The 27,170-nt window shown below is 38.8% G+C and overlaps 1 protein-coding gene across 1 annotated transcript; it reads right to left on the reverse strand.

Annotated features, from left to right (window-relative positions):
* Positions 1-2,273: 2,273 nt before the first annotated feature.
* pdcd6 (programmed cell death 6) lies at positions 2,274-18,186 on the reverse strand. The gene is made up of 6 exons (XM_053495144.1): positions 17,999-18,186; positions 15,120-15,181; positions 9,983-10,027; positions 7,323-7,481; positions 3,185-3,294; positions 2,274-3,091 (listed from the first exon to the last, which is right to left on the reverse strand). The coding sequence occupies exons 1-6, from the start codon at positions 18,079-18,081 to the stop codon at positions 2,993-2,995; spliced, it is 558 nt and encodes a 185-aa protein (XP_053351119.1). The 5' UTR covers positions 18,082-18,186; the 3' UTR covers positions 2,274-2,992.
* Positions 18,187-27,170: the final 8,984 nt, after the last annotated feature.

Genomic DNA, 27,170 nt, shown 5'->3' on the forward strand with positions numbered 1-27,170 from the left:
GGGCTCTGTAGGGTCGTAAGCGGACAATTGTACCTGTTGGGGTTTTGATGTCATGTTTCACAAGGTGCGTTTTTAGGAGTTCATGTCTTGAAACTGTTCTATAAGCTCGTTCAGCCCTTGTTGCTGTAGTGGTGAAAGGTCTTTACCTCGCTGCACTAGCTCATGACCCTGTGCTTCTGGAGAGAGAGGCAAGAGCTGAGATTAGTGGCAACGGTTCAATCCACTTTTTTAAAAGATTTATATGATAGGGCTCAGTGTTTTTTCTCTTACCCGGCTGTTGCAGTCTATAGTTTACTGGTCCCACTCGTTCCGTAACGGTGTAAGGTCCCTGCTACCGAGCCAGAAACTTACAGTTGGCACTGGGTAGGAGCAGGAGCACTCGGTCCCCTGGTTGAAACTCTCGGGTCTGGGCTGGCCGGTCATATGCTTTCCGTTGGTCTGCTTATGCTTGCTTCATGTGCTCTCGCACTATAGGGAGTATTTGGGAAATTTTGGACTGCATATCTCACACGTACTCCACTGCAGAACGGAACGATGAAGGCTGCTTCTCCCAGGCCTCTTTCGCCACAGCCAGCAGACCGCGGCAGCAGGCCTCCTCCCAAATAGTAGTTCGAAGGGGGTGAAACCAGTGGAGGCCTGGGGAGTCTTTCGGATTGCAAAGAGGACATGCGCGAGTAGCTGGTCCCAGTTATGACCACCTTCACTGGTCACTCGATGTAGCATCCTCTTGAGCGTTTGATTGAACCTCTCCACCAGGCCGTCGGTCTGGGGGTGATAAACGCAGGTGCGCATCTGTTTCACCTGCAACAGCCGGCAAATATCTGCCATTAATTTTGACATAAAGGGGGTTCCTTGATCAGTAAGGAGCTCCTTTGATAGGCCCACACGACTAAAGAGCTTTGGAAGTCACTTTCCGAAGTGGAAGAGCCTCATGGTAGTGTGTGGCATAGTCTATTACTACCAAGATGTACTCATGGCCCCTCGCAGACATTGGAAGTGAGCCGACCAGGTCCATCCCGATACGTTTAAAAGGTGTTCCGATTATGGGCAGAGGAATTAGTGGGGCGGGGGCCGGCTTCTTGAACGCAGTCCTCTGGCACTCAGGACACCGTTGACAGAAGTTCCTTACCTCGCCCTCAAGCCCCGGCCAATGGAAGCGATCCTTGATCTTCTCCATTGTGTTCTTTACTCCCAGGTGGCCGCTGAGAAGGTGAGAGTGCGCCAGGTGCATAACAATGTCAACTTTTTTCTTGTGGGACTAGGAGGTCACACAATTATCCTCTTCTCATTGTGTGATAGTATAGGAGGTCTCTACGGACGAGGAAATATAATGGGGCTTGGGGCATCCATTATCCTCAGTCCCACCCTTGATCTCCCTCACTTGACCCCAGCTGTTTTTTAGGCGTAGGTCTTCCTTCTGCTGTAGGGCTTACGTGTAACCTGCTGAGGCAGGAAGAGAAACAGGTTAGCGGTAAGGTTTTGCTCACCTTCCCTCTCAGTATCTATGCCATCATCCTAGACTTGGGCCATGAATGCTGGACGAGGCCGTGCGGCCTCTTTGCAGAGCCAGCTCCAAGGCCATAAGATGCAACTTCTTTTTTTGGTTGGGCTGTAGTGTGGGATGATCACATGTATCACAGGCAGTGGGGAGTGAGCCTTCGGCGGTACGACTGCATAAGGTGGGAGCAGGAAAGTTTTCTTGGCTGCTGTAGTCACCGGCCCATAGACTTTGGTACGCTGTAGTTTGGGGTGGTTCAGCTCGAGGGACATGCTGTAAGGCCTCCTGCTTTAGGGGGTCCTTTTTTTTCTACATCAGGGGAGAGCACCACAGCCTTTCGTTCTTCTTCCGGGAGGAGGCACAAGGCAAAGTCAATGGTGATTTTCTCCACAACCTTGTGGGCTGGAGCCATCTACAAGCTATCCTCTGGAGTGAGCAGTGGGATAAGGCTAGTGCTCCACTCCCGCCAACCTTCTGGCTCCGATGTTCTATCGAAGGTCTGCAAGAAAGATTCCAGGTTTATGAAAGAGAGAGCACAAGAGCGAAACTCTTTAACTACAACTTTATTGTGAGCTAATACAGACTAAGTGCTGAGTAAAATTTGAAGATGAGTACTTTTGTTATCAGTTACATATTTTTCAAGTAAATACATAAGAATAAATCTGGTTATACCGTATATAAACTGATGTATTCTTCCTGTATTTGCCAGTTTTAATAATACAACAACTGGCAAAACATTCTAAATAACTGATAAAGAATTATGCTTAAAGAAATGTTAGTGATTACAAATATTTATTTTAGCAAAGAAACAAAATATCACATACATATCTGCTGATGATTGGTCAATCAATATACAGAATTTAGTTTTTTTGGTGAAATGCACTTAACCATGTGTTAAACATGTAGCTGGAATGTCTTGCGCTATAAATCCAAAAGGAAGTCGAGCCCACAGGGAAAAAACAGATAAAATTGTTTTATTGTATTTTTTTTTTTTTTTATCTGGATAGAACATTTTGCAGTTGCAAAGCTCCATGCACACGGCCATACAAAAGTCCTTGTTCCTGTGATCTCAAATAAAAATCTTCTGCATTTTCAAAATGCTCAGTTAAAAATCTTCACTGTAAACATGGCTTTAACAGAAAACTCAAGTTAGATCATGCTTTAAGAACAATGACATTTATCAGAAGGCATGCATCTGAATGGTACTATGACATATACAATGTGGTTTAATGATACAACACAGCTTACAATACAAAGCTTTTTAACGTGGGGGAAAAAAGGGGGAGTAGTATTACCATCTTTTTAGATGCATTATGTTTATCAACATGAAGAAAGATGAAAACAGACAGAAGGGCAGACAAAAAGATCCATTAAGTAAAGACTAAATCTCCTGTCCCGTAAACCTTCAGTGAGGTGTGTATGGTGTCACTGGTGGAAGACCAGTAGAAAGTGAAAGATTTCTGGTTTGGCACTGGTGTTTGTGGTCAGGTTGTGCTATACAATGTTGAAGACCATTGAGAGATACTGCTCGTAGGAAACCTGGATCCAGCCGTCCTGGTCTGTGTCATATCGCCTGAAGACGTCAGTTAACCTCTGATCGAGCAGAAAAAAGGAAAAGATTAATTTCACTCGTTCAAGTGACAAAGTTTTATAATAAATATTGATTGGTTGCTGGGTGAGTTTTACCTGTAGTACAATGCAGCACTGTATGAAGTCATCGAAAGCTACCTGTCCTTTCCTCTGCCGGTCAAACTTCTCTATCAGCGTGTTGTAGAACTGATCTGAGAGACGATACCCTGCACAAGAAAACGAACGTGGCGCTTAAACAACTGTGCCAAAGTATTAGATTTACCACAAGCACACTTAAGGAACAATGTAAATAACATAGTAATAAAAGTAAACACATAGTGGCACAATCAACACAAAATGCATATTATTATGCTTTAAAAAAATTATATATGAAAATTGACTTTTTCAAAAAAAATTGTAACAAAAAATAAATGAAAAAATTATTTATAGATATATACACATACAGTGGTGTTCAAAATAATAGCAGTGTGTTAAAAAAAGTGAGTAAAACTCCAGGGCCTGTATTCACAAAGCTTCTTAGAATTCTTTCAGAGAGCTCCTATCTTAGCCTAAAATGTCCTAGCTGGGAGTCCTAGGCTAAAAGTGATTTAGAAAACTTCTTAGAGCAACTCTGAGTAAGGAAAGTACAAAAACATTTATCTTAGTGAGGGGGTTTGCTAGGGATGATGCAGCAATTCAAGGACTGTGATTGGTTGATAAAAAATAACCTTTGCAAAGGTCTTGAAATACACTCTTTGTGAAAATAGAATACATGATATCATAATGTTTGTATAGACTAAATATATTAAAGTTAATTAAAACAGCCAAATGTTAAAAATATGTCTTCTTTCCTACAATTTCCACACAGTAGTTACTATATTAAAGTTCTTACATTTATTTACCATACTGATTTTATTATTACTTTTATTATACCATTTCAGATTGACGGGAGCAAAATGGCTGACCTTTTACCAATTTACATGATTGCATGTTTTAAGTTGCACTTTTGGAGATTATGTAGCGAACAATTCAAGAGAGATGTGAGGAAGTAAAACAACAAGAAAACCAAATTGGACAGAAAGTTTTCTTTTATCTTTATGTTCAGTATTTGGAGAATATTTCTTCTTTCCCCCAGGAGCTGTTTTTAAAGCTAAGATGTTATCTTAACTAAGATTTAATCCTAAATTTAAGGGAAAATTCTAAAAAAAAAAATGTCATAATTCTAAGAATTTTCTTAGAATTTCGTCACTAGGAGCAACTTTTAGACTTAAGAAGCTTTGTGAATACGGGCCCAGATCCGTATAATAACTTTTAATTTAAATCACATAAATGCATTGGACACCCTGCAGGTTGTATTCTGAATCACAACATAAAGAAAAATGTGCTAAATGTATTATTAGTTTAATGTAAGTGAAAAAAAATAGTCTGTTAAAAAAAATTGCAGTGTTAAGTTCAATTAGAGAGGTAAATTATTCTGTAAAAAACAGGTGTCAAACAAGTTCCCCTTATTTAAGGATAAATGCAGAAAATGTTGTCCAGTGCATTTCTCTCTGAAAATCTGAGTAAAATGGGTTGTCCAGACATTGTTCAGAAGAACAGCGTACTTTGATTCAAAAGTTGATTAGAGATGAAAAAACATACAAAGAAGTGCAGAAAATGATAGCCTGCTCTGCTAAAATGATATCAAATGCTTTAAAATGGAGACCAAAACCAGAAAGTTATTTGAAAGAAGCGCGCGAAGTCCCATTGTTGGAAAAAAGATGTGTGCTGAAGAGGTTACAGTTTGCCAAAGAACACATTGACTGGCCTAAAGAGAAATAGCGCAATATTTTGTGGACTGATTTTGCAAGATTGTGCTTTTTGGGTCTAGAGGCTGCAGACAGTTTGTCAGGCGACTCACAAACATTGAATTCAAGCCACAGTACACTGTGAAGACAGTGAAGCATGGAGGCACAAGCATCATGATATGGGGATGCTTCTCGTACTATGGTGTTGGGCCTATTTATCACATTTCAGGGATCATGGATCGATTTGAGTAGATCAGAATACTTAAAGAGGTCATGTTGCCTTATGCTGAAGAGTAGTATATATATATATATATATATATATTAGGGATGCACCGAAATTTCGGCCGCCGAACATTTTCGGCCGAAATAGCATTATCGGTTTCGGCCGAAACGTAAGAAAGCGCCGAAAATAAAAGCCGAAATTGTCGCCACGCCTCTCCCATCCTCCCGTCTCGTTCGCGCTGTCATTACGCATCAAACACGGAGTATGTCGGCGGTTCGGAAGCACTTGGAAGCAAGTTTTGTTATTGTTAAACAGCCTTATTACTGTTATTTATTATCAATAAAAGTTTGATTGCTTAATTAATTTGTAGTTTTTTTAATACAAACAAAAAGAAAATATTTTAAACATGTTTTTTAATGAAGCCATTTTCGGTTTCGGTATCGGTTTTCGGCCAAGTGCATCCAAAAATTTCGGTTTCGTTTTCGGCCCAGAATTTTCATTTCGGTGCATCCCTAATATATATATATATATATATACACACACACACATACATACATATACACACACACACACACACAAAACATTTTCCAAGGTAAATAAATACAAATTTATTATTTACACCATTCTATTTCTATTGTATTCAAATTTACAGACACACAAATGTACAAGGTGTCTGAAATCTCCAAAACTACACATATAGTGAGGTGTAAAAGTTAGTGCACCCTCTTTTATTGTAAGAACATAATAAAAATCATCTGATCATAGCCGGTCTTGGTATTAGGCAAATAAAACCTCAGACGAACAACAACGAACAACAATCATCATAATATTTATTTAACAAAAAAAAAAAAAAAAAAAACTACAAAAGCAGATGTTTGGTCAGTTTGCTCTTTTGGAGCATTCAGGTGTGCGAGTTAACAATATGAAGAGACATAAGCAGTAGTCTTAGAGAAGTAACTGTTGCTGCATCAATCTGAAAAGGGTAATAAAACTATTTCCAAACAATTTAGAGATTATTCACCAAGTGGAAAATATCCAAGACAGTAAACAATCTTCCCAGGAGTGGACGTCCCAATACATATCATACCCCAAGGTCAGACCCTACAGGCCTCACTGAGCATGTTAAATGTTAAAGTTCATGACTGCTCTATTAGAAGAAGACTGAACAGTTACGGTTTGTTTGGATTGTTGCCAGGAGGAACATGCTCTTGGAACATGAACATGGAAGCACGAATGAGGCTCATAAAACTGTGGCTGAAAAGATAAGATGTCCTGTGGACAAATGAGACCAAAGTGGAGTTGTCTGGCGTTAATGTCCGGTGCCATGTTTGGGGAAAAGCAAACATCATTTTAGCAGAAACACCTCACACACACTGTTAAGCAGAGCAGTTGAGGGGTAAAGATCTGGACTTGTTTTTGCAGCAGCAGCACCTGAGCAGCTTCAAGTCGACTTTGTACCCTTCTGTACAACTCTGTACACCATACAGAATATTGTAGAGGCAAATTTGAGGTCAGTCATCTGTCTGACAGCTAAAGCTTGGTTAAAATTGGGTCATGCAACAGGAAAATTATATAAAGCACTCTGGGAACTCTACATCAGAACGGCTGAAAGAGAGAAGAATCAAGGTTTTGGAATGGCTGAGTCAAAGTCAAATACCTCAAAATCCTCAATGAACTGAAACAAAGTTGTAAAGAAGAATTAAACAAAACGTTGTGAGAGACTGAGATTGCATCAGGTTATTGCTGCTGAAGAGGGATCTACACGCTATTGGATCAGGGGGTACTTTTATTGGTATTTCCATTAAAATAAATAATGGCACGGTGAACAAAAAAATGATTTGTTGTTGTTGTTTGTCTGAGGTCAGATGATAGATGATCTTTATCATGTTTTTACACACAGAACTCAGTGGTTAAGGCATTGGACTATGGTTCGGAAGATCCCAGGTTCAAACCCCACAACCACCAAGTTGCCACTGTTGGGCCCTTGAGCAAGGCCCTTAACCCTCAACTGCTCAGATGTGTAATGAGATAAAAAATGTAAGTTGCTCTGGATAAGAGCGTCGGCTAAATGTAAATGTATTATTTACACCGTGGTCAGCCATCTCTTTCTTCTTGATGTTCTACATATTACTGTATGTCAAGTCCCTTTATCGTGTTTTTGCAGATCGTCACACTCCCACTGGTTCTTGCGTTTTCAGAGATCCTGTACTGAATTATGTATAAACATTAGCATTATGTTGCTTACCAAAGCCAGTGAGAGCCTGTTTCAGCTCGTTCTTGTCAATGAACCCTGAGTTATCACGGTCGTAAGTGCGAAAGATGTTCTGCCAGTCTGTGATGTACTTCCACACACCAGCAAACTCGTTAAAGTTCACTCCGCCTTTGTTGTCTCTGTCGAACATAGCTAGAAGAGAAAGTGAGAGATGAGAGAGAGAGAGAGAGATGAGAAAGGAGAGAGAGAGAGTAGTTACAGTAGGCACAGTTTTACTTTTGTCCTCGAGTGTGTGCGTGGGTGAGTGTGTGAGTGTGTGTGCGTGTGGGTGCAGAAGAGCGTGTAAATGAGTGAGCGGTACGATGATCGTGATTTGCTGCAAAGGGCAGGTTTAGTCCTATAACCAGATTCAGTAACGAGGATAATTAGGTGAAGTGCACAAGAAGTGACTTGAGAGGCATAAATTGATTTTGTTCGCTGATTTATTTCCTTTTAAGAAAGTCAGGGAGGGAGCATGTCAAAGGGCCTGGTTCAATTCCACAAGGGCTACAGCTTACTATACTTCCTTACATTCTGCACTTCTCACCAAGGCTAAAGAAACTCATCAGCCGTGCTGTGAGGAACGTAATTAGCATTTGATTATTAGTAAATTAATAATCAGTGATGCACTCATTGGAATAAAAAGGTCACAACCTTTGGGTCAAATAAATTTAAACTTCTCCGTATGAGCCCCATGTGCCAGATTTTGAGTATCTTCATTCCCTCTAACCCCCCCAGGCAACAACGTGCCAAATTACTGCTTACAGTTTAACTAAAATATAATATGTAATAAAACCTGACTTGTGTAGTACAGCAGAACAGAGCAGGACACGACAAACAGTATGAAACAGAACGAAGCAGTTTAAATAAATGCTCGCTAAGTTAAGCCTCGTACAAAAACTGTGCATCATATCATATAGACAGTCATGTCCAGCGGAGCTCGTTATCCTTTTGTCCTACATGTTTGGTTTCGCTGTGAGAATGAGTACAGACCAACACAAATAAACTCAAACCATCGCCTGAGGGACGTGTGAAATAGAAATAATGTGTGGGAAGCTGCACGACTAAAACTACATATGAATGACCCACCATCTGCTAATGTAAGCCGGTAAACACAGCTTTTTTTGGATGGGGTGGGACGAGTCCTAGAGAGCATCTGATTGCAAAAAAATTGGATGAGTACAGAATGAGTAATCAAAAACTTTTCCTTTTTCCCCAGGAACTGTAAAATAAAATAATCACCTCTATAAAAACTATTTTTGTTATTATCCATCGCCCATGTGAGTGTGAGTCACGGTATGTTCAGTGGATTTAAAAAGTCTGCATACAATTGCAGGTTTTTGGTTTCCAGAGTCGTGTGGCAGTAAAGTGCTCGCCCTAACATCTGGAGATCTCAAGTTCGAATCGCAAGTGAAGCTGAAGCCTCCCGTAGTCTAGAGAGAGCTGATTGGTCGAGGTGTCATAGAGGGTGGAACGGGAATCACTTAGTGTTCTTACATTAATCACGGCTCTGCAGCCAGGGGGCATGAGTTCGAACAAGCGGGAGAAGCGGATAGCGCTGTTCTCCGAGTGCGTTACGCCGCCCCCATCGATCGAAAGGATGCGGTCAACTGGTGTCACGTGGTTTGGAGGAAATGGTCTTCAGCGCTCCCTGACTGACTGGTAGGAGTAGCCTTAATATGGAGCCCCCTAGTGACGGGTGAGAATTGCACTCCATGCAAGTGACAACAATCTACTGCATTCTTTGTCTGTCTAAGATCCAGGGTAAAGTAGACAGATGTCCAAAACATACACACTATCTCCGCAAACCATGTCTTAATACACGTTGCAGTCTGATGTGACCAAGGCAGAGCATTTTGTATTTAGTTCTAAAAGACATGTTTGGTGCAAAAACCACCAGACAGTCCATTGCTCTAAACACTCTTGAACATGGTGGTGGCAGCATTGCGCTACAAGTCTGTGTAAGGCTCTTTTAGCTGAGAAATGAGTTCTGGTCACTGACAGAAGATCATCAGGATTCTCTCATAGACAGCCTGAACAAAAACTCCATTCCAGCCTGTATACTGACACACATCACAAGTACGAGTCAACAGTGGAATGGCTTTAACAGACAAACATTTTGCATTGGCCAAGTCAGATCCCAGACCTACAAACTACTTTAAAAGAGTCTGTGAAATGACATGAGAGAGACCTTGCACAGGGGATTCCCTGGAAATTTCTCAAATCTGGAGTACTTTTGCAAGGAACAATGGAATAAAATTGATGAAATCATGATGAGGAATCTCGATTGTTTTCCAAAAAAGACTGAGCACTATGTCTGTAAAATATGCTTTAAATTTAATTACTTAAGGTGTGTATGTGGCATGTAGAGTGTACAAACAGATTATCAAAGGTTGGTTTCTGTTTTTCTGTTGATTGATAGCCAGCTTTAAAGATAGATTTTTTTACACCCTAAAACCCTGCAATTTTAACAGCAGTGTTAAGACACTACACACACTGCACATACACTGGCTTTTTCACGTCCACAGCGTCAAGAAAGCTACACGAAAAAAGCTCTAAAACACTCACTTTAATTGTACAGGAACTATAAATAAACGACCTTTGTGACACAAATTAAAGTGAGACACTTGCTAAAACACAAAGGGTTTCCTCACCTATAATTGATCTGACAGTCACAGGATTGAATGGTGTCCATGTGCCTGCAAAGAAAAAAAAACAAAAGAGGAAAATATTTTAATAACACAAGCAACAGCAGGAATCATTTAACGTTTCACGTGATGAGACAATGAAGCCCTAATTTACTAAATACACATTACAGTACAGAGAAATTCTTTACTTCACACATCCCAGGGTTAGTTCAGTTTTTTTTATTCTACAGCTCATGATTATGACTGAGCCAGAGACTTATTTCAAAGACTTGATTAATACTAAACAATCACTCATGACGTCTGATATACAGTACTGTGTATAAGTCTTGAGTCACCCCTCATTTTTTCATATTTTTTCATATTCCACATAGATAGACTTTCTTGTATTTTTTAAATGTAGAAACAGCCTTTAGGAACAGTTTCCCAGGCGTCCGTTAGGACTTTTTTGGTCACACAGTGATCTATGAATCAGTCAAGCTTAAAAAAAAAATTAATACAGGTATCATACAGGGACTTACTGACAAGTTCCATTCCTAAGTCAGTTACGTTTGTAAGTCGGATTTATTTCTAAGTTTAATAAAGTGAGTCTTATACACCGTTGACACAAATATATAATGTAAAGCATAACAATCTACTTGAACAAATCTCTGTCACCTTTCCCCACAGGGCCATCATGCGGCCAAACACTATAACCACACGTAAGGAAATGAATCTCACACGTCAAACGTAACAGCGTTGTCTCTGTGCCTTTAAAATTGCGAGGGGAATCCCGGACACCATTTTGTCTCAGAGCTGTTTTCCACTGCATTGGACTGTGAACTCTGTTTTGTTGAAGATTTTCTGAAATTAGGATGGTTCACCATCAGGACAGATTTACAGGACAGACATTTTCTATCATGGTGCTCCCGAACTGACTCATTGAAAAAGGTGAGGCCAACTTGTTTCTCCCGCACCCCTGATTTAATCTACATCATTTAAAATGATTTAACATGAAGCAATTAGGGACAGTTTGAGACTGTTGCTCAGTACTGTAGCTCTGCATGGTGATCAAGGTAAATTGTGGTATTTATTGAGGTAAATAAGGGTCAACGACCGAAAAAAAGTTTTGGTCTGAGCTGCCTTTCCCTTTATGAGTGTAATCTAAAGTCATACAGACCTACCCAACCATAAAATTATCTAAATACTACTGTAGCTACATTTCCTTTACTGCATATTATGTATTACAATACATAGCTCTTACTGCAAAGAAACAAATCTGTAAATTTATAAGTAACAAATTTCTAAATCAATGTTTTCAGCTGCCGGGCTGCACAATGTGTGCAAGTTTGAAGTGAATGTGTAACAGAACATGTGACTTATCAGACCAGGTCACCTTCATCCACGCTCCCTGCTCACATGCTCATGGAAACTCTATAACTTTCTCCCCTTTTCTGCCCCCTAGTGGACACATTTACAGGTTACGTGCAAGGTACAGCATGATGGCACACTCGACTGACTGCTTACACACGCACTGCAATTATGTGGACACAAAAGTCTGTACTGCCACATGGACGCCATGATGTACAGAAATGTCCTTTACTCTGGAGTCTTCTGATGTATAATCATACAGGAAAATAAAAGTGGACAATGAGTTCACACACAGACAGACACACAGACAGACCGAGACACACAGGGGCACAGGCGCAGACACACAGGCACAGAGACACACACAGGGACACACACAGACAAACAGAGAGACAGACAGGCACACACAGGATGAGGGTTTATTATTTATAAGTCTTATAATTTTCTTATACATATTTGGGTCGACAACAACAAAAATCACGACCCATAGTGATCTTTAAATACTACATTTAATTTCACGGACTCTTTACTGAGAAACAGAGCGCGTTATCTCGCAGGGCTTCGGCCACCGGCTGGATGTAATTACTAGAACGGACAAAGTGGACAATAAATCTGCTTGTTTTTTGCTGAGTCAGGCGCTCAGTACGCTGCGAGATGGACTGCAGGTGTGATAAACTACGCTCCATGTAGGCTAATTCCTCCTACGGGCTAAAAGAGATCTTCCAGCAACGTCTGACCACACGAGTGGGAGAAAAGGATGAGAAATCACAGAGGAGATAGAGAGGAGTAAAGTTAAAGAGTGAATTAAATAGAAAGAGAAGGTGGAGGGGAAGAAGAGTTTACCACACGACTCAAATCAGGTTCTCCTGGTGACACCATGTGTCCGATATGAGTCATACTGTATGTGGGTTCCACAGACTCAGTGAGGTCAGGTCGGTCACATAGTGTGTGTGTGTGTGTGTGTGTGAGAGAGAGAGAGTGTGTGTATACACATAGGTTCAAGCCTGTCTGTTAATAAGCTGGTTAACGGCGATGGAATCTGGCAGCGCACTGGACTGGCCTCAGAAACAAAGACGTTTTTATGCAGTACACACTGACCCTCCTCACTGCTACGCCCGCGTAGGAAAAGACAACGAAACCACAGCAACACACACCGAGGGTGAGAAAAAGAGCTAAGTGTAAAAAAATAAAAAATAAATAAAAAGATAGCTTAATAAGGTGATAGTAAAAATCACAACTAAGCAGATTTATCAAATTACTGACCCTTTAAAACAGAGACGTAAACACAAACACACACTATGAGAGGTTATAGAGATCATAAACTGTGCTCGGGTGGGAGGGATTTTGTGTTATGTATCTTAAAAACAACAAACAGTAAGGACACTAAAGAAAGTTGATATTTGGTGTGAAGACTAATTGCTTCTTGAGTAAAGAATGTAAGAAATCTTTGCAGTTCCATAAGGAATTTACTCGGCGTCTTAACAGCTTTTACTGAAGACGCAAAACCTGACTTTACCATTATGTTTAAATTTGGCCTGCAAAGAGGTCAGTTATGGAAAATATGCTGCTTACATTAATAACAGCAAAATATCTTTCTGTTATTATTTGGTCACAGACTAAAACTAACTACAACACGATTTATACTAAAACATTGGGTGTCAGTATAAATATGTAGCTTAAGCTCTCTCATAAATACGGTATTATACATTATATGTATGTGTGTGTGTGTGTGTGTGTGTGTAATGAAAGCTCTTGGTCATGTGCGTAGGAACCTTCTTGGACACGTACATTTGCACACGTCACTTCTTATTCACACCAGCGTTATATGATTGGCTAGACTGAACCACACATTCACACAGTGAACTCATTATAAATGAGAGCTGGTAGTCTTCAGTACTAGAAAGCAGAGTTGGCAAAACAAAACTGGAGAGCGATGTGACGAACCGAGAAACTGAAAAGTGAAACTGCAACTGCTTTCTTTTAAACATTTATCACCAGCCATGTGCTCCCACAAACAGCTCCTGATCCAGTCGGTGATACTGGTATACAGGCTGCTGTGGACGTAATACATTTATTTTACCCCAAAATGAACGATAAACAGTGTTTTACACTCTTTGGGTACGTCAAAGATTTAAAGAAACTATGGATTGTTTTAGGCAAGCCAAAATTGGCAAGCCATCTCATTTTAAGTGATTTGTGGTCATATTGGTATTTTAAAAACATCATGAGTTTGTCTAACTGCTGATGTTCATAAACTGCTGATGTTCAAATGTTATATATATATATAATTTTTTTTCTTCTATATTTTGTAATATTTTTATCATGCCCTTATTTGTACAGTTTATTTTTCCTAGTTAAATTTATTTTCTTTCGTATTTCTTTTTAGTCATATTTCTTTCTTACATATAAGTTTTAATTTTTTATAAAAACTTATACGTATGAAATAAATATAAATTAAGGTCACTGGTGGTCGTATAAGCATTTCACTGCATATCATACTGTGTACGACTGTGTATGTGACAAATAAAATTTCAATTTGATTTGAAACAACACCATTAGAGTAAACCTGTCGTGGTGTCTAAGCTGAACTGACCACTTGTTTAACATATATTTAACATTTAACAACGATCTGATCTGAAGCAAATGGCAGAGCTGAGTTTTCTTTTCAAATAAATATGATTTGTTTTGAAACTTGTAATGGAAACTTGGGAAATGTCACAAATGCACGTTTAAATATTTGGTCTACGTCATATAAATAAGATCCCCTATTTTGGGACATCCAAAAAAAAAGTCAAGGACTTGTAGCGATGCTTGACATGGAGGAATGTCACTTCTAATAAAACGTTACTGATTAGCTCAAAATAAAAAAGCTAAATCAGTCACTGTCAGTATCTGTAAAGTTTGTTGTAGTAATCTAATTAGACTAAAATTGGATCATGGTGCATGCACTGGCAAAACATTTAACAAGATTACCCCTAATGTACTCATACTACACTGGCTACCGGATAAATGTTCCATCCATTTTAACACACTACCTAAAAAAAAAAAAAAAAACACCAAGCGGTCAAACCTCACAGTACCCGAGCAAACATCAAACACCACAATCAACATCGAACTAAATCAAACTCTTACTAAACTAAACTAAGCCTAACCAAACACAGGGGAAGTGGGTTATGGCCAGGAAATCCTCAGAGCTTCACCAATCAAGGCTTTATGTTAAAGGGGTAACTAGAATAACCAAACATGTAACAGTGACCAAAAACACAACCAAGATAATGCACGGGTGGTTTCAGGGCTGGTTTAGATATGCTTGAGGGGTATGTACGGACGGATGAACAGACAGACAGACAAACCCATATGGACATTTCTAAAGACACATGGAAACAGAGGCGATGACCAGTGCGCTGAGCTTTTAGAATCTTAAAAAGAAGACTAAGGCCTGTTCAACAAACTACTCAGTTAAAAGAATGAACATTTAGGAATATGTGCAATAGCGCTTTTTGTTTTACTTATTGCCAAAATTATTTTTTTTGTGAAAAAATGTATATATGGACTATGTACAATGGAATCTGACATCCATAACACAAACAACTTAACATGCATAAGCTTGAGGCTCCATATTTAAGCACATGCAACTTTATTCCTTCATGGTAATCCTAACTTTGGTGCGTAACTGCCCAAATTCTGAAACACTCTTGAGCAATGGGAAACTGCCTTCTTAGACTTTCACGTGGACTTTTTGTGCTTGACCAACACTGTGCTCGATGAACAGGTGTGATGAGTACTGAAACCTACGTACCATTTGATAGAGCTTGCTGAAGCTCCGTATCTGAGATTGATCCGCTCCTGTCTTTGTCCACCCTATGGGGGTAAAAACAAAATTTTAATCAACAATTTTCTTGTCAGTTTGATCAAATGAACCTGGATACAACAATGTCGAGTTAATAGAACAAACTGCTCATACACGTACTCACACACACAAATTATTTATTATTTGGACATGTTATATTTCATGTGTGAAATTAAATGTGATGCGTCATAGTCATGAGGGTGTAGTCATGTGTTCATAGTCAAGATTTCCAGCACAACAGCACGACTTTGAGTGTGATATCACTTTTATACAACAGTTCCACAAACACCATATATTATCAACAGCTCTTGATTTTTTTGTTTATTTATTCATTTATTTTGCGCGTACAATCTCATATCCTTCCGCAACTAATGCAACTTGTGTTAAGCTAGAAGTAGTTTCAATGTATTACCAGTACTATGTAGCCAAAAGGTGCGGAGACTAAACCATGGCCTGAGAAACTAACAAGATTTATTTTATTTATAATTTCCACTTATTCCACTTTTGAAAATCAGCTCCAATAACTTTCAAATTTCAGGGTCTAATCCCAGGGTCTAATTGCGCTATGTAGGTGGGTAAATTCCCTTGTCACACACAGAGTAGTGCCCTTGATCAAGGGTTAGAGCAAGAATTGTGATTCAACAACATACGGTGTTTTGGCAATTCGGTTTAGAGGCAATTCGGAACGATATAAAGGCAACCGCTACAGTGTTGTTAAAGATGTCATAATGTCGTTCTTGCTTCGGTGCCTGTTGTTGACGGTTGGTTTTGACAGGGAGTTGCTCTCTCCTGGGGCCCGTACTTTCACCCATGCTGCGAACAACAGTAAGTGTCGGTTAATTAATGATTGTTAGAATACCTGTAAAACGGAAAGATATACCAGCACGGCGCCCTAGTGATTAGCACTGTCGCTGTGCACCTTCTAAGTCAAGGGTTAGATTCCCGCTTCGGGTTGGTGTGCATGGAGTTTGAAAGTGCTGCCGATGCTTGGTGGGTTCCCTCTGGGTACCCCATTTCCTCACACAGTCCAAAGACCTGCAGGTTAGGCTAATTAGCGTTCAAATAGTGCCTGAAATGTGTGAGCGACAATCAAGCCGGCATCCCAACCACTTAAGATCACTCACTCACCGTCTATACTGCTTTATACTGTATTCAGGGTCGCGGGGGCCTGGAGCCTATGCCAGGAGGCTTAGGGCACGAGGAACGGTACACCTTGGACAGAGTGCCAATTCATCACAGCACTTAAGTAACTGCCATTGAAATTATGTGTGTGTGTGTATATATATATATATATATATATATATATATATATATATATATATATATATATACACACAGTATAAAGCGGTATGGACGGTGAGTGAGTGATATATATATATATATATATCCAGGTTGTCACCTGATGTGTATGTATGTATGTATGTATGTATGTATGTATGTATGTATGTATGTATATAAATATATATTATATATATGACTGTATCCCTAAATAGCAAATTTGATTAACGTCTTTATCCAGGAAGAAAAAAACTGTCCTCATAGATATATACAGACAATAAAGTTAGAGAAAATCCCAGTGCTGTTAACATCTATTGTCAGCACTTCTCGACCAAACAGATTAGAACTAACTGTTGTATTATAAATCCTTAATATAAAATATCCAAACTACACTCAGCCTCCAATTTATTAATTCATAACGGCTGTCTATACATATTAGTCAACGCTTTCCCACACAAAGAGAGCAAACAAGTTTTCTCTCTGATGAAAGAGCCTTTCACGTGGTTGATGTTTTCAGCTTTTATATTACAAGAAACACTGAAATCCTCAGCTGAAACAAGTTTGCTTGGTGAATAATGATTTCAATATGCTTTTGGTTTTTTTCTGCGTTACGGATCAGGCGTCCTCCCATAATCGCTGGCTCTAAACAAAACTAAAAAGAAAGCTAGAAATTCTCAAGTGAGTCAGATATTTCCTAGCAACAGGCCGGGCACAGAAACAACAACTACACACACAGTAACAGTAACTACTGAACAAAAAAAAGAGAGAGGGAGAGGGAGCGAGGGGGGGGGGGGGGGGGGAACCTGGCAATCGTATAGAAGTCTAGCTGGAAAAGAGTTATTTGGCCAGAAGCAAGGAAGGAATGGAACATACTGTATAAACCCTAAAGATTTCCAACATCCCCCCCCAACACACACACACACACACACACACAGAGGAAACAGAGACATCTCAGCAGGAGGACTGAGGACTTGTTTGTTCTGGTGGAAATGAAGCTGAGACTTGTTAGACTGAGGCTGTGTGTAATCTTACAGAGCTCTCAGGGTAAAGCTCGAGCACTGTGTGCGCGCGCCACCCCTGTTTCTGCTTCCTGCAAATTACCGTAAAGACTGAATAGCTGCTCCGCCAGTGTAAACGCACAGCTCATAAAATCACCTGTACAACTCAACCAAATCTCAGTTTAACAGCACTGATAACTCTCTCTCTCTCTCCCGCAGTGTGTTAGTGTCAGGATTGTACTGTAGCGTGTGTGTGTCTCTCTGTGTGTGTGTATTCAGTAAACGCGGGTCATCCAGATGTGGCTCATTAAACAGGAAGCGGCTACAGTTACATTAAAGGTTTGCCGTTAATCAACTTCGAATCCTGTAGACACAATTTCAGAACATTACAGACACACGTTTTAAGCATAAACACAGAGCACAGCTGTTAAGTTTCCTGAGAGATCCAGTCGATCGCAAACCGAAACTAATCAGTTCACAACAACTTGGCTGAGGTCGCGCGCGCCCGCCGCAGCACTAGATCAATGCGGAATCTCTCTCTCTCTCTCTCACCTCTGAAAGATATTCCACAGAAACGCTTGATCCGGCGGCCCGGCGCTGTACTGAGGAGCTCTGTACTGGTTGTGGTACGCCATGCTCACATGTATCCCGGCTGGAACACTAACGCTTAAGGACGCGAGGTCTCTCCGGCTCGTACTTGCCTCAGTCTGACTGTGACATTCCTCACGCAGAGGCGTGGCCTGAACCCAGCCTCAACGCTGCTCATCACGTATTCAGAGACGTCACTGTTCCGTCCCGCCCACATCACTAAGGGCCAAGCATTCGATTGGCTCGCAGCCTGCCAGCGTATCAGAACTGTGCTAAAGGGGCGGAGCCACAGTCATTGATTGACGTAGTGATGGAAAAAAAATTGCCTAGTCCAGTTTTACACTGTTTTTCCATTATTAACATTTTTCCATTTTCTCCTTTACAAACATTTTCCAGCGCTTTGAAAAAAAAAGTTTTAATTCATTAAAAGATAAACAGTTAACACGTGATAATAATAATAATAACAAAAACACTTCCAATAATAATGATAATATTAATATAACTAAAACAACATCGATAATAACAACAATAACAAAATTACCATCATCAACAACAATAACAAAATCACCATCAACAACAAGTAATATAACAAAACAACAACATTATCAACAAAACAACATTATCAACAACAATAATATAACAAAACAACATTATCAATAATAATTATCATCATCATCGTCATCATCATTAATGGGCTCATGATAATGTTTTTGTAAATTCTTTAAACGTATGGAGCAAGATGATTAACGCTTCGGACTTGCAATGCTGTTTTTTTTTTGTTGTTGTTGTTTGTTTTTTGCTATGTTAACAGAACACCATTTAGACCAGTCAGGTGTTAGAGAAAGTCCATTATTCCCTGATGCAGACTAGCAAGCTTCTGCTGTGGAAATACTTAATAATTGCTGGAATATATGTGGACATTTGGAGCAAAAACGTTTACTTTTTAAAGGTTATTTACATACTTTAAACATACTTAGAGAGTGCCACAGTTTTTCCAATTTTATAAATTTATCCTTGGATATGTACAGTGTCATGCAAAAGTATTCAAACTCCTTAAACTTTATCCCTAAACTGTGTGGTGTGTTCCTTGAGCTTCATGATGCTGTTTGTTTGCTAATGTTCTCAACAAGCTTCTGAGGGATTCACAGAACAACTTTTTAATTCACAGATTAAATTACACACACAGGTGGACTTTATTTACTAATTATTTACTAATTAGGTGACTCCTGAAGCCAATTGATTCCAAAGGATATCAGATTCTGGTATCAGAGTACAGGGGTCTAAATACAAATATGCTCCACACTTTTCTGATTTTTATTTGTAAAAAAAATTGGGCAACTATTCATTATTATTCTTCCACAATTATGCCTACTTTATTCTGATGTTGTTAAAGCAGTAGCTCCTTCAGCTGTGAGCACTGAATACAACCTTAAAGCCTTTAGTTAATAACATTATTTTGTGTATGAACCTTGATAGCTCTCCTTGTCAACAATTAGATTAAAGTGATAAAATTTAATAGTGACTAATTTTATATTTTAATAAACTCTTTTCATCATTTGGCTACGAACTGGGCTTACACAAGTCAGGGCACTCTCAGTGTCAGTTGCAACAAGAAGTCCATTAATTGTAAAACCTTTGCCAAATCCAATATGCGCATCCAATAATCAGCTAAGGCAACTTCTAATGGAAGCAGCCAAAAGAAGAAAAATTAACAACAACACTATTACCCAGCAGACACTCTAATGACATCATCACATAGCTGTGATTAGGTTGCAATGTCCACACCCAAGAATCAAGGACCAATAATAGTATTAGTTTGTTTTTTTAAACTATGACTTAGTCAGTAATATAGTTAGCATTCATTTATAGAATTTGTATAATGCTAGTTTTTGTTTTCCTTTCAGCTACGTCTTCATTTAATGATTTGGTAAATCCCAGTTGTACCTTCTACAGTGGATTATTTAGGCAGGCTCTTTCAATAAAGAAATTGTGTCAATTGTGTAAAAAAAAATACAGTATTAAACTATAGCAATATACAGTATGCGTTTTAGATATTACAGGCAACCTGGAGACAACTAAATGTTTAAGGGAGAATATGTGATACTACACCTTTTATATAAGGGCTTTGAACATCTACAGATAGGGAGGGGAAGTTCTTAGAACTAAACCCACGCGGATACCAAGGTAAGACTGTCTTTTTGACTGGAAGAGCTTTTTTTGCACTTGTTTTTTGACCTGTTATTTGAAAAAAGAGTATACAGTATATTTATTTATAGAGTTGAGGCTCAGCAAGTTCCTTGCTGGACTAGTGGCGATCACTTACTCCACTTTGATTCATATTTAGTGAAACAACCTCACTTAGTCAACATTTGGTCAATATCATTTTATCAAATTAATTCTAACTTTAAAAATTAGCGTAGTAACTTTGCCACAATGTTGTGACAATCAAAAAGCTGGCATACTGTCCTGGGTCACTTTAAAGCCTGTAGTTTTAGAAGAGCAATTGAGAATATGTTTATGGAATTAGAGTGCAGATGAAGTATATTTGTAAGGTTTTTCACTCTCTCTTTCTCTCTCTCTCACACACACACACACATTTGCTAAGGGCAAATAGGTGGAGCCCTTGTCATGCTTTTACAATGCTAAAGCCTGATGTCACTGTTGATGACTGTTTGGTTCTGTACAGAGGTCGTTGTTCCTTCAGGCAATACATGCCAACCACGTTAATGAAGCGCCGACTGAAAATATAGGTGGCATGCAGTATGTCATCCAGGTGTGCCAGGGAACCCCCTGAAACAAACAAACAAACAAAAAAACACATAATAAGGTAAGGGGTTTTAGCACAAGGCCTGAAGCAACATGATGTCACCTGGGAAAATTTTACTTTATCCTACAACACTGACCATTTGTGTTTTTATTGTCATTTCTCTATATACAGTAGCTTGTGTAAATCAGAACAAATATCATTTCTACAGAATCATGGTGCAGAATATAACAACATACTAATGCAGTACACGTGACTGTCTAAATGCAGAGAAGAGTGAATAAACAGGACAATACACCGTGCAGTGACAACAGAACTTCTTGTTAGTGCGACATTGGGCTTTAATACTGAGTATTCCAGCAACAATAAGTGTAGCAGCAATGCTAACAGCAAAAAAGTGTTTAATCAATCAAATTTGTACAATGCAGCATTGTAAAGTGTGGTGTGCAGTTACAGCAGACACTACCACATTTAATGATGTTTAATTATTACTACCGCTAGATGGCGCAAAGACGACATACGCTTACATCAGTGTATTGGGCGGGAAAATGAATTCTCACTTTTATTGTCTCGTTTGTGCAAAAATTTGTCCATTCAGCTACAAGAGTATTAATAGGGTCAAGCACTAAGGTTGGGCAAGAAGGCTTGGTATGTATTTAGTCTTCCAGTTTATCCAAAATATGTTTGTCTAGGATTAGGCCAGGCCTCTGTGAAAGGGCACTGGAATTCTTCAGGCTTGGCAAACCATATATTTATGGAGCTAAGTTTGTGAACAATGGCTTTGTCGTTCTCTTTACTGGAAATAAGTGGTTTGGGCCACTTCCCAGTGAGGAGATGGCAAACGTTACGACACAGAAGGACTTTCTAGATAGTTGTGTGCTTCACACCTTGTGGCAACCCTTTATGGAAAAGCCACATATGTGATTGATAATAAGGTTTCCACATGCTTTTGGCCTTAAATAATGTAACTCTGTGTTCAGTCTACGAAGGCTGGTCTCTTTCTGTCTGGGCTCTCAGCTCAGAAACCTCCAAACTACAGTAGTAACAATTGTGATCTCAAAAAACATTTTAAAAGGAGCCTTAAAAAAACATTTTCATATTTCTACTGACCAAGAAAATATTTTGGAAGTTTTTGTGGCTCACCATCTTTGTTTCTTAGTCATGTGTATGCTGTGCATCCCCCCTCCACAGATTAATTCATTTATGAAGGCTGACGAGTGGAAATTTGTGACTATAAAATAGTAATTCACAAAAGTGAGTACACACCTCTAATTTCAGCAAATATCTTCTATAGAACAATTCTATAGAAATGAGACATGGATATATTTCAGAGAAAGTCAATGTGCATTTTGTAAAACAGTACAGATTTACTGTTCTCTGAAAATAACTCAACATATAGCCATTATTGTTAAAATATCTGGCAACAAAAGTGAGTACACTCTAAGTGATAACAGCTGTACATCTTTAATCATGCAAAGTCACATGTCCTATTCATCATGTTTGTGTTTGTCACGTCTCCAGACCTGAACTGAAATTATCATTATAATAAATTTACTTTGTTACTGTACTTAAGTATTTGTATTTTACTTAAGTAGTTATATTAGAAGCTACTTTTTACTTTTACTCTATTATATCCTAAAACAAATATCTGTACTTTACGTCATTATATTTCTGCATGGCATTGCATTACAAAGTACTGTATTGTGTAGTATTTAAAGCATGGGTCATCTGTGAAAAATTACGCGTAATTGTGTTTCCTTTGTGACATGCTTAATAATGTTACAGGTGTTTAAAAACTTAGTTGTGGGGCTTGTTGCAGACAAAGCAGCATGTTCGCCATCTGGAAGCAGAGAGAGAGAGAGAGAGAAGTTTTTACTATGAAAAAAGGCTACTGTGAGCTAGTACAAGCTCAGTAAATTTGATACTTGAGTAAATGTTAAGGTTCGTAATTTTGTACTTTTACTTAGGCTGACATGTAAATGAAAGACCTCTAGGACTCAGGATGTATGTAGTAATTTACTGATAGATAAATAAATGTCCATGTTTGAGGGATAAAGTCTTTAACTGTTGAACATAATCAAAGTAACAAAAAGGAAAACTAGACAGCACCAAAAACATATACCAGCACCTTCACCTTCATACCAGTTAGACCTTCAGACCTGTCTAACTTGGGTGTCCCACTTGAAGACTAAGCTCCTGCTGGTATAGATCTTAAGGTCACTGAGGCACGCAAACCCCCTGACCACAATAAGGTGGCAATCCCTCAGGGTGAAACTGAAAAATAAAATTAAATAAATAAAATAAAATATCCTTAATCCTCAAGAATGAGTTTATCAGAGGGACAACCCACGTTAGATTTTTTGGAGATAAAGTCAGAGAGGCCAGATTGAGGTGTTTTGGACATGTTCAGAGGAGAGATTGTGAATATATCGGTAGAAGGATGCTGAGGTTGGAACTGCCAGGCAGGAGGTCTAGAGGAAGACCAAAGAGGAGATTTATGGATGCAGTGAGAGAGGACATGAAGTTAGTTGGTGTAAAAGAAGAGGATGCAGGGGATAGGGTTAGATGGGGCAGATGATTTGCTGTGGCGACCCCTAAAAGGGAACAGCCGAAAGACAAAGAAGAAGAAAATATCCTTAATTCAGATTTTATCAATCAACGACATAACATTTATCTTAGCTGGATGGTCTAATTCTCAAAAATGTTTAACCTAAAGGAAGACTTAACACACTATAACTAGAATATTTACAAAACTGAAAGGTTGTCTTATAAATAAAAAAATAAGTTAAAGCAGATGGGCTATAGAACAGATCATATGTTATATATATATATATATATATATATATATATATATATATATATATATATTATAGCAAATGAACTGAAACAAGTAAAGCAAGACCAAAACTGAGCTCTGCTGCAGAGAAGAAGTTCATTTAGAATCACCAGCCACAGAAATCACCAATTAACAACCAGCACCTCAGATTAGAGCCGTGAGAAAGACTTTACAGATCATGAGTAGCAGATACATCTCAATATCACTGTGCAAAGGAGATTATTGTATATTTTGGACGGCTTCAGAATAGTTTTACACTGTAGAAAGAAATCTAATTCAGGAAAGACCATGGAAATTTAAAGGTGAAACTTTTAATGGTAGTTTAAATTACATAAGTATGAGTTACATATTATAATTTAATATTTTGTGCTATAGCATTCTTGAATTTTTTAATTTAATTTATAAAAAGAAATTTGGTTAGTGCAGTCATATATTCATATAACAGTGTATACGCTGGGGGATGCCACTCTGTAGCGTTAATAAATTATTAACTAATTACTTAGCTTACTTTCATAGACTTGTCAGATTGATTGCTTTGACCAAATGTACAGTATTTGTGGTTTATGTATTATATTTGATTTGTGCATGTTATATTCTGCCACAGCGTAAATTTGCATCCACGTGCACTGTTTAAGTTCCCAAAAGCATCCACATGTCGGAGCAGCACATTAACTGCATACAAGGTTTAGGTATTTAGTGAGGCATGGTGTCCATCTAAACAAAAATAACATATGTACATTTCTTTAGTTTATCTTCCACTCCACACATACACATATACATGCACGCATACAAACGTTTGGATTCACATGGCCCACTTAGTCGTCCCTGTATGATTCAGCTTGCATAGATTCCAACCCCTCACCCATCACATACAACTGTCCCTCCCTCCCCCCTTGTCTCCATGCAGTTTTTGGCAGACCCCCATTCTACTGCCTTCCCTCTCTCCTCTTTAGACTGAAAATAAAAACAGGGGTAGTTTCAAACGAAGCAGGAGGTGTGTGTGTGTGTGTGTAGGACAAGGGGAAGCAAGGTGATTTCACGTTTGTTTTTGACCATGGCTGTTTTCAATTAATTATTACATAAATTATAAAAGTATATTAAATTATTGTGTGCAAATGCAACACGGTAGATAATAAAATATTAATAGTTTTTTTTTACCTCATTCAATTAAGTTCAATTTACATCAATTTTATTTCTAAAATTTTAATTTTGTTTGTTATTTGTATGAACAAAGGCTGCTGAGCTCAAACACAGATTTTATGCCTGGGGAATTTTTGGCAGCAGAAGCTTGATTATCTCCTCTTCTGTTTACTTTCTTCTCCTTTTATCATACCTCTGCCAGCTTCTCTTACCATTGCTATGGTGATAGGACTCAACTCTGACTGGTTTCCCCATGAGTAGGCCTCTTACCCACTATAAAACACTACTATGATTCTGAGCATAGCAATGATATTTATGCTGTTTTTAGTCATGTTTTGGTAGTTTTTTTTCTTTGCAACATTTCCTGTTGAAAATTGCATTACATTGACTTGTCCAGATATGACATGTCAAGCAAAGTGATACTATTAGATAGGACTACTTAAAAAATGGGAAAAAAATATAATCCTGATTATTTTTGGTCAATATTGAGATCCTGATTATTGAGCATGATTATGCATTGATTATGTGTTTATAAAAAAAAAAGTTTTTTAATACAGTATATTGAATACAGTGAAACCTTGGATTGTAAGTAACGCGGTTTGCGAGTGTTCTGCAAGACGAGCAAAAATTTGTAATAAATTTTGACTTGAAAAACGAGCAAGTTTTGTTTTACGAGCACCAAGTATTATGTATCACGCATGCGCTTCTTGTTTTAACAGTGTCACGTGATCACAACTGAGCCAACGGTTTTTCCTCTCTCTTGCGCTGCGGAATTGCTGGTATTCGTCTCCCCTGCTGGGTCTTAGCGCGTGTCTCTTACTGGTATAATCCACATCCGTGCACGCATGTAGTGTTTACTGTAACACTGTGACCACGTGTGTGTGTAAAACACAGTTTATTTTGTGTTTACAGCGCGCGTGTACTGTTTCTTATAACACACATGTGTGTGCGTGTGTAAAGCAAGGGAAAGTCTCATTAGATGGTTAAAAATCAATTTTTTCCCTCAGCCTGTGCGCGTGCGAAATTTGACACCGTGCCGGTTCATACTCTCTCTCTCTCCGTCTTGCCTTTAGCGTGTGTGTACGTTTGTGAACTGGCACAGTGTTAAATTACGCGCCCACACATAACGAGAGGCCCAAACACACACACAGCGCCTGCGCGCATAAACGGAAACACTTATCAGTTGGGATTCATTTTTACTGTTTTTTATTATAAGGTTAAAAATCCATTTTCTTTATCAGCTTATGTGTGCGCGTGCGTAATTTGACACTGTGTTGGTTCACACACACACTCTCTCTCTCTCTCGCCTTTACCGTGTGTGTGTGTGTTTGTGAACCGGTACGGTGTTACGCGCACAGGCACACACACATAACGACAGACCCAAACACACACACACACACACACACATACACACACAGAGTGTCTGCGTGCATAAATAGAAACACCTATCTGTTGGGATTTATTTTTACTTTTTTTTTTAAGGTAAAGTGCAGGTTCCAATTCAATTCAATTTTATTTGTATAGCGCTTTTAGCACTTTTCATTGCCGCAAAGCAGCTTTACACAGTCAAAAGAATTATTTAAGTTTGTATGAAATGTGAATTTGTATGAATCAAAATGGTCAGTTTGTCCCTGGTGAGCAAGCCGAGGGCGACAGTGGCAAGGAAAAACTCCCTGAGATGGTAATAGGAAGAAACCTTGAGAGAAACCAGACTCAACAGGAAACCCATCCTCATTTGGGTGAAACAGAAAGCAGTAAATGATCTTCATTTATACAGTGTGTAGGGTGGGATAATAGCTGATGTTAATTGATGTTAATATGGAGTCCAGGTAGTTATTGAAGACCCAGGTAGACTTGTAAGAAGTTCCAGTTCTGAACCATCGAACTGTCAAGTCCCCAGAGAAACAGTTGCCAACACCAGTCAAGGCCAGAACCATTTTCTAGGTAGAGAGAACCATCCCCAGACACCAGACGCACAAAGGTTAACAAAGGTTAATTTGTTTTTTACTAAATCTAAATCTAAAAAATCTAATTTGGACGCGAATGAAATAACAAATTACAGACCGATTTTAAAAATATTAGAAAAGGTAGTATCAGCTCAAACATGCACATTCTTGCAGGAAAACAACATCCTAGAAGAATTTCAGTCAGGTTTCAGGCCCCATCATAGTACAGAAACTGCACTAGTTAAGATTGCAAACGACTTGTTTTTAGCTTCAGACCAAGGCTGCATCTCAATACTAGTCTTACTCGATCTTAGTGCTGCATTCAACACCATAGATCATAATATTCTCATAGATCGCCTACAAAATAATATAGGTATTCAGGGGCAGGTATTAAAATGGTTTAGGTCCTACCTGTCTGATCGATACCATTTTGTAGATCTAAATGGAGAA

This window comes from Clarias gariepinus, chromosome 4 (assembly GCF_024256425.1).
Source record: "Clarias gariepinus isolate MV-2021 ecotype Netherlands chromosome 4, CGAR_prim_01v2, whole genome shotgun sequence".
Classification (NCBI taxonomy): Eukaryota; Metazoa; Chordata; class Actinopteri; order Siluriformes; family Clariidae; genus Clarias; species Clarias gariepinus.

What these genes read in the sequence shown, in the direction of transcription:
- pdcd6 (XM_053495144.1), bottom strand. Translation starts at nt 18,081, where the DNA reads ATGGCGTACCACAACCAGTACAGAGCTCCTCAGTACAGCGCCGGGCCG. An exon ending in GACTGTCAGATCAATTATAG is followed by an intron (nt 7,482 to 9,982) that starts GTGAGGAAACCC and finishes TTTCTCTTCTAG; the next exon opens with CTATGTTCGACAGAGACAAC. An exon ending in ACAGGCTCTCACTGGCTTTG is followed by an intron (nt 3,295 to 7,322) that starts GTAAGCAACATA and finishes TTTCTTGTGCAG; the next exon opens with GGTATCGTCTCTCAGATCAG.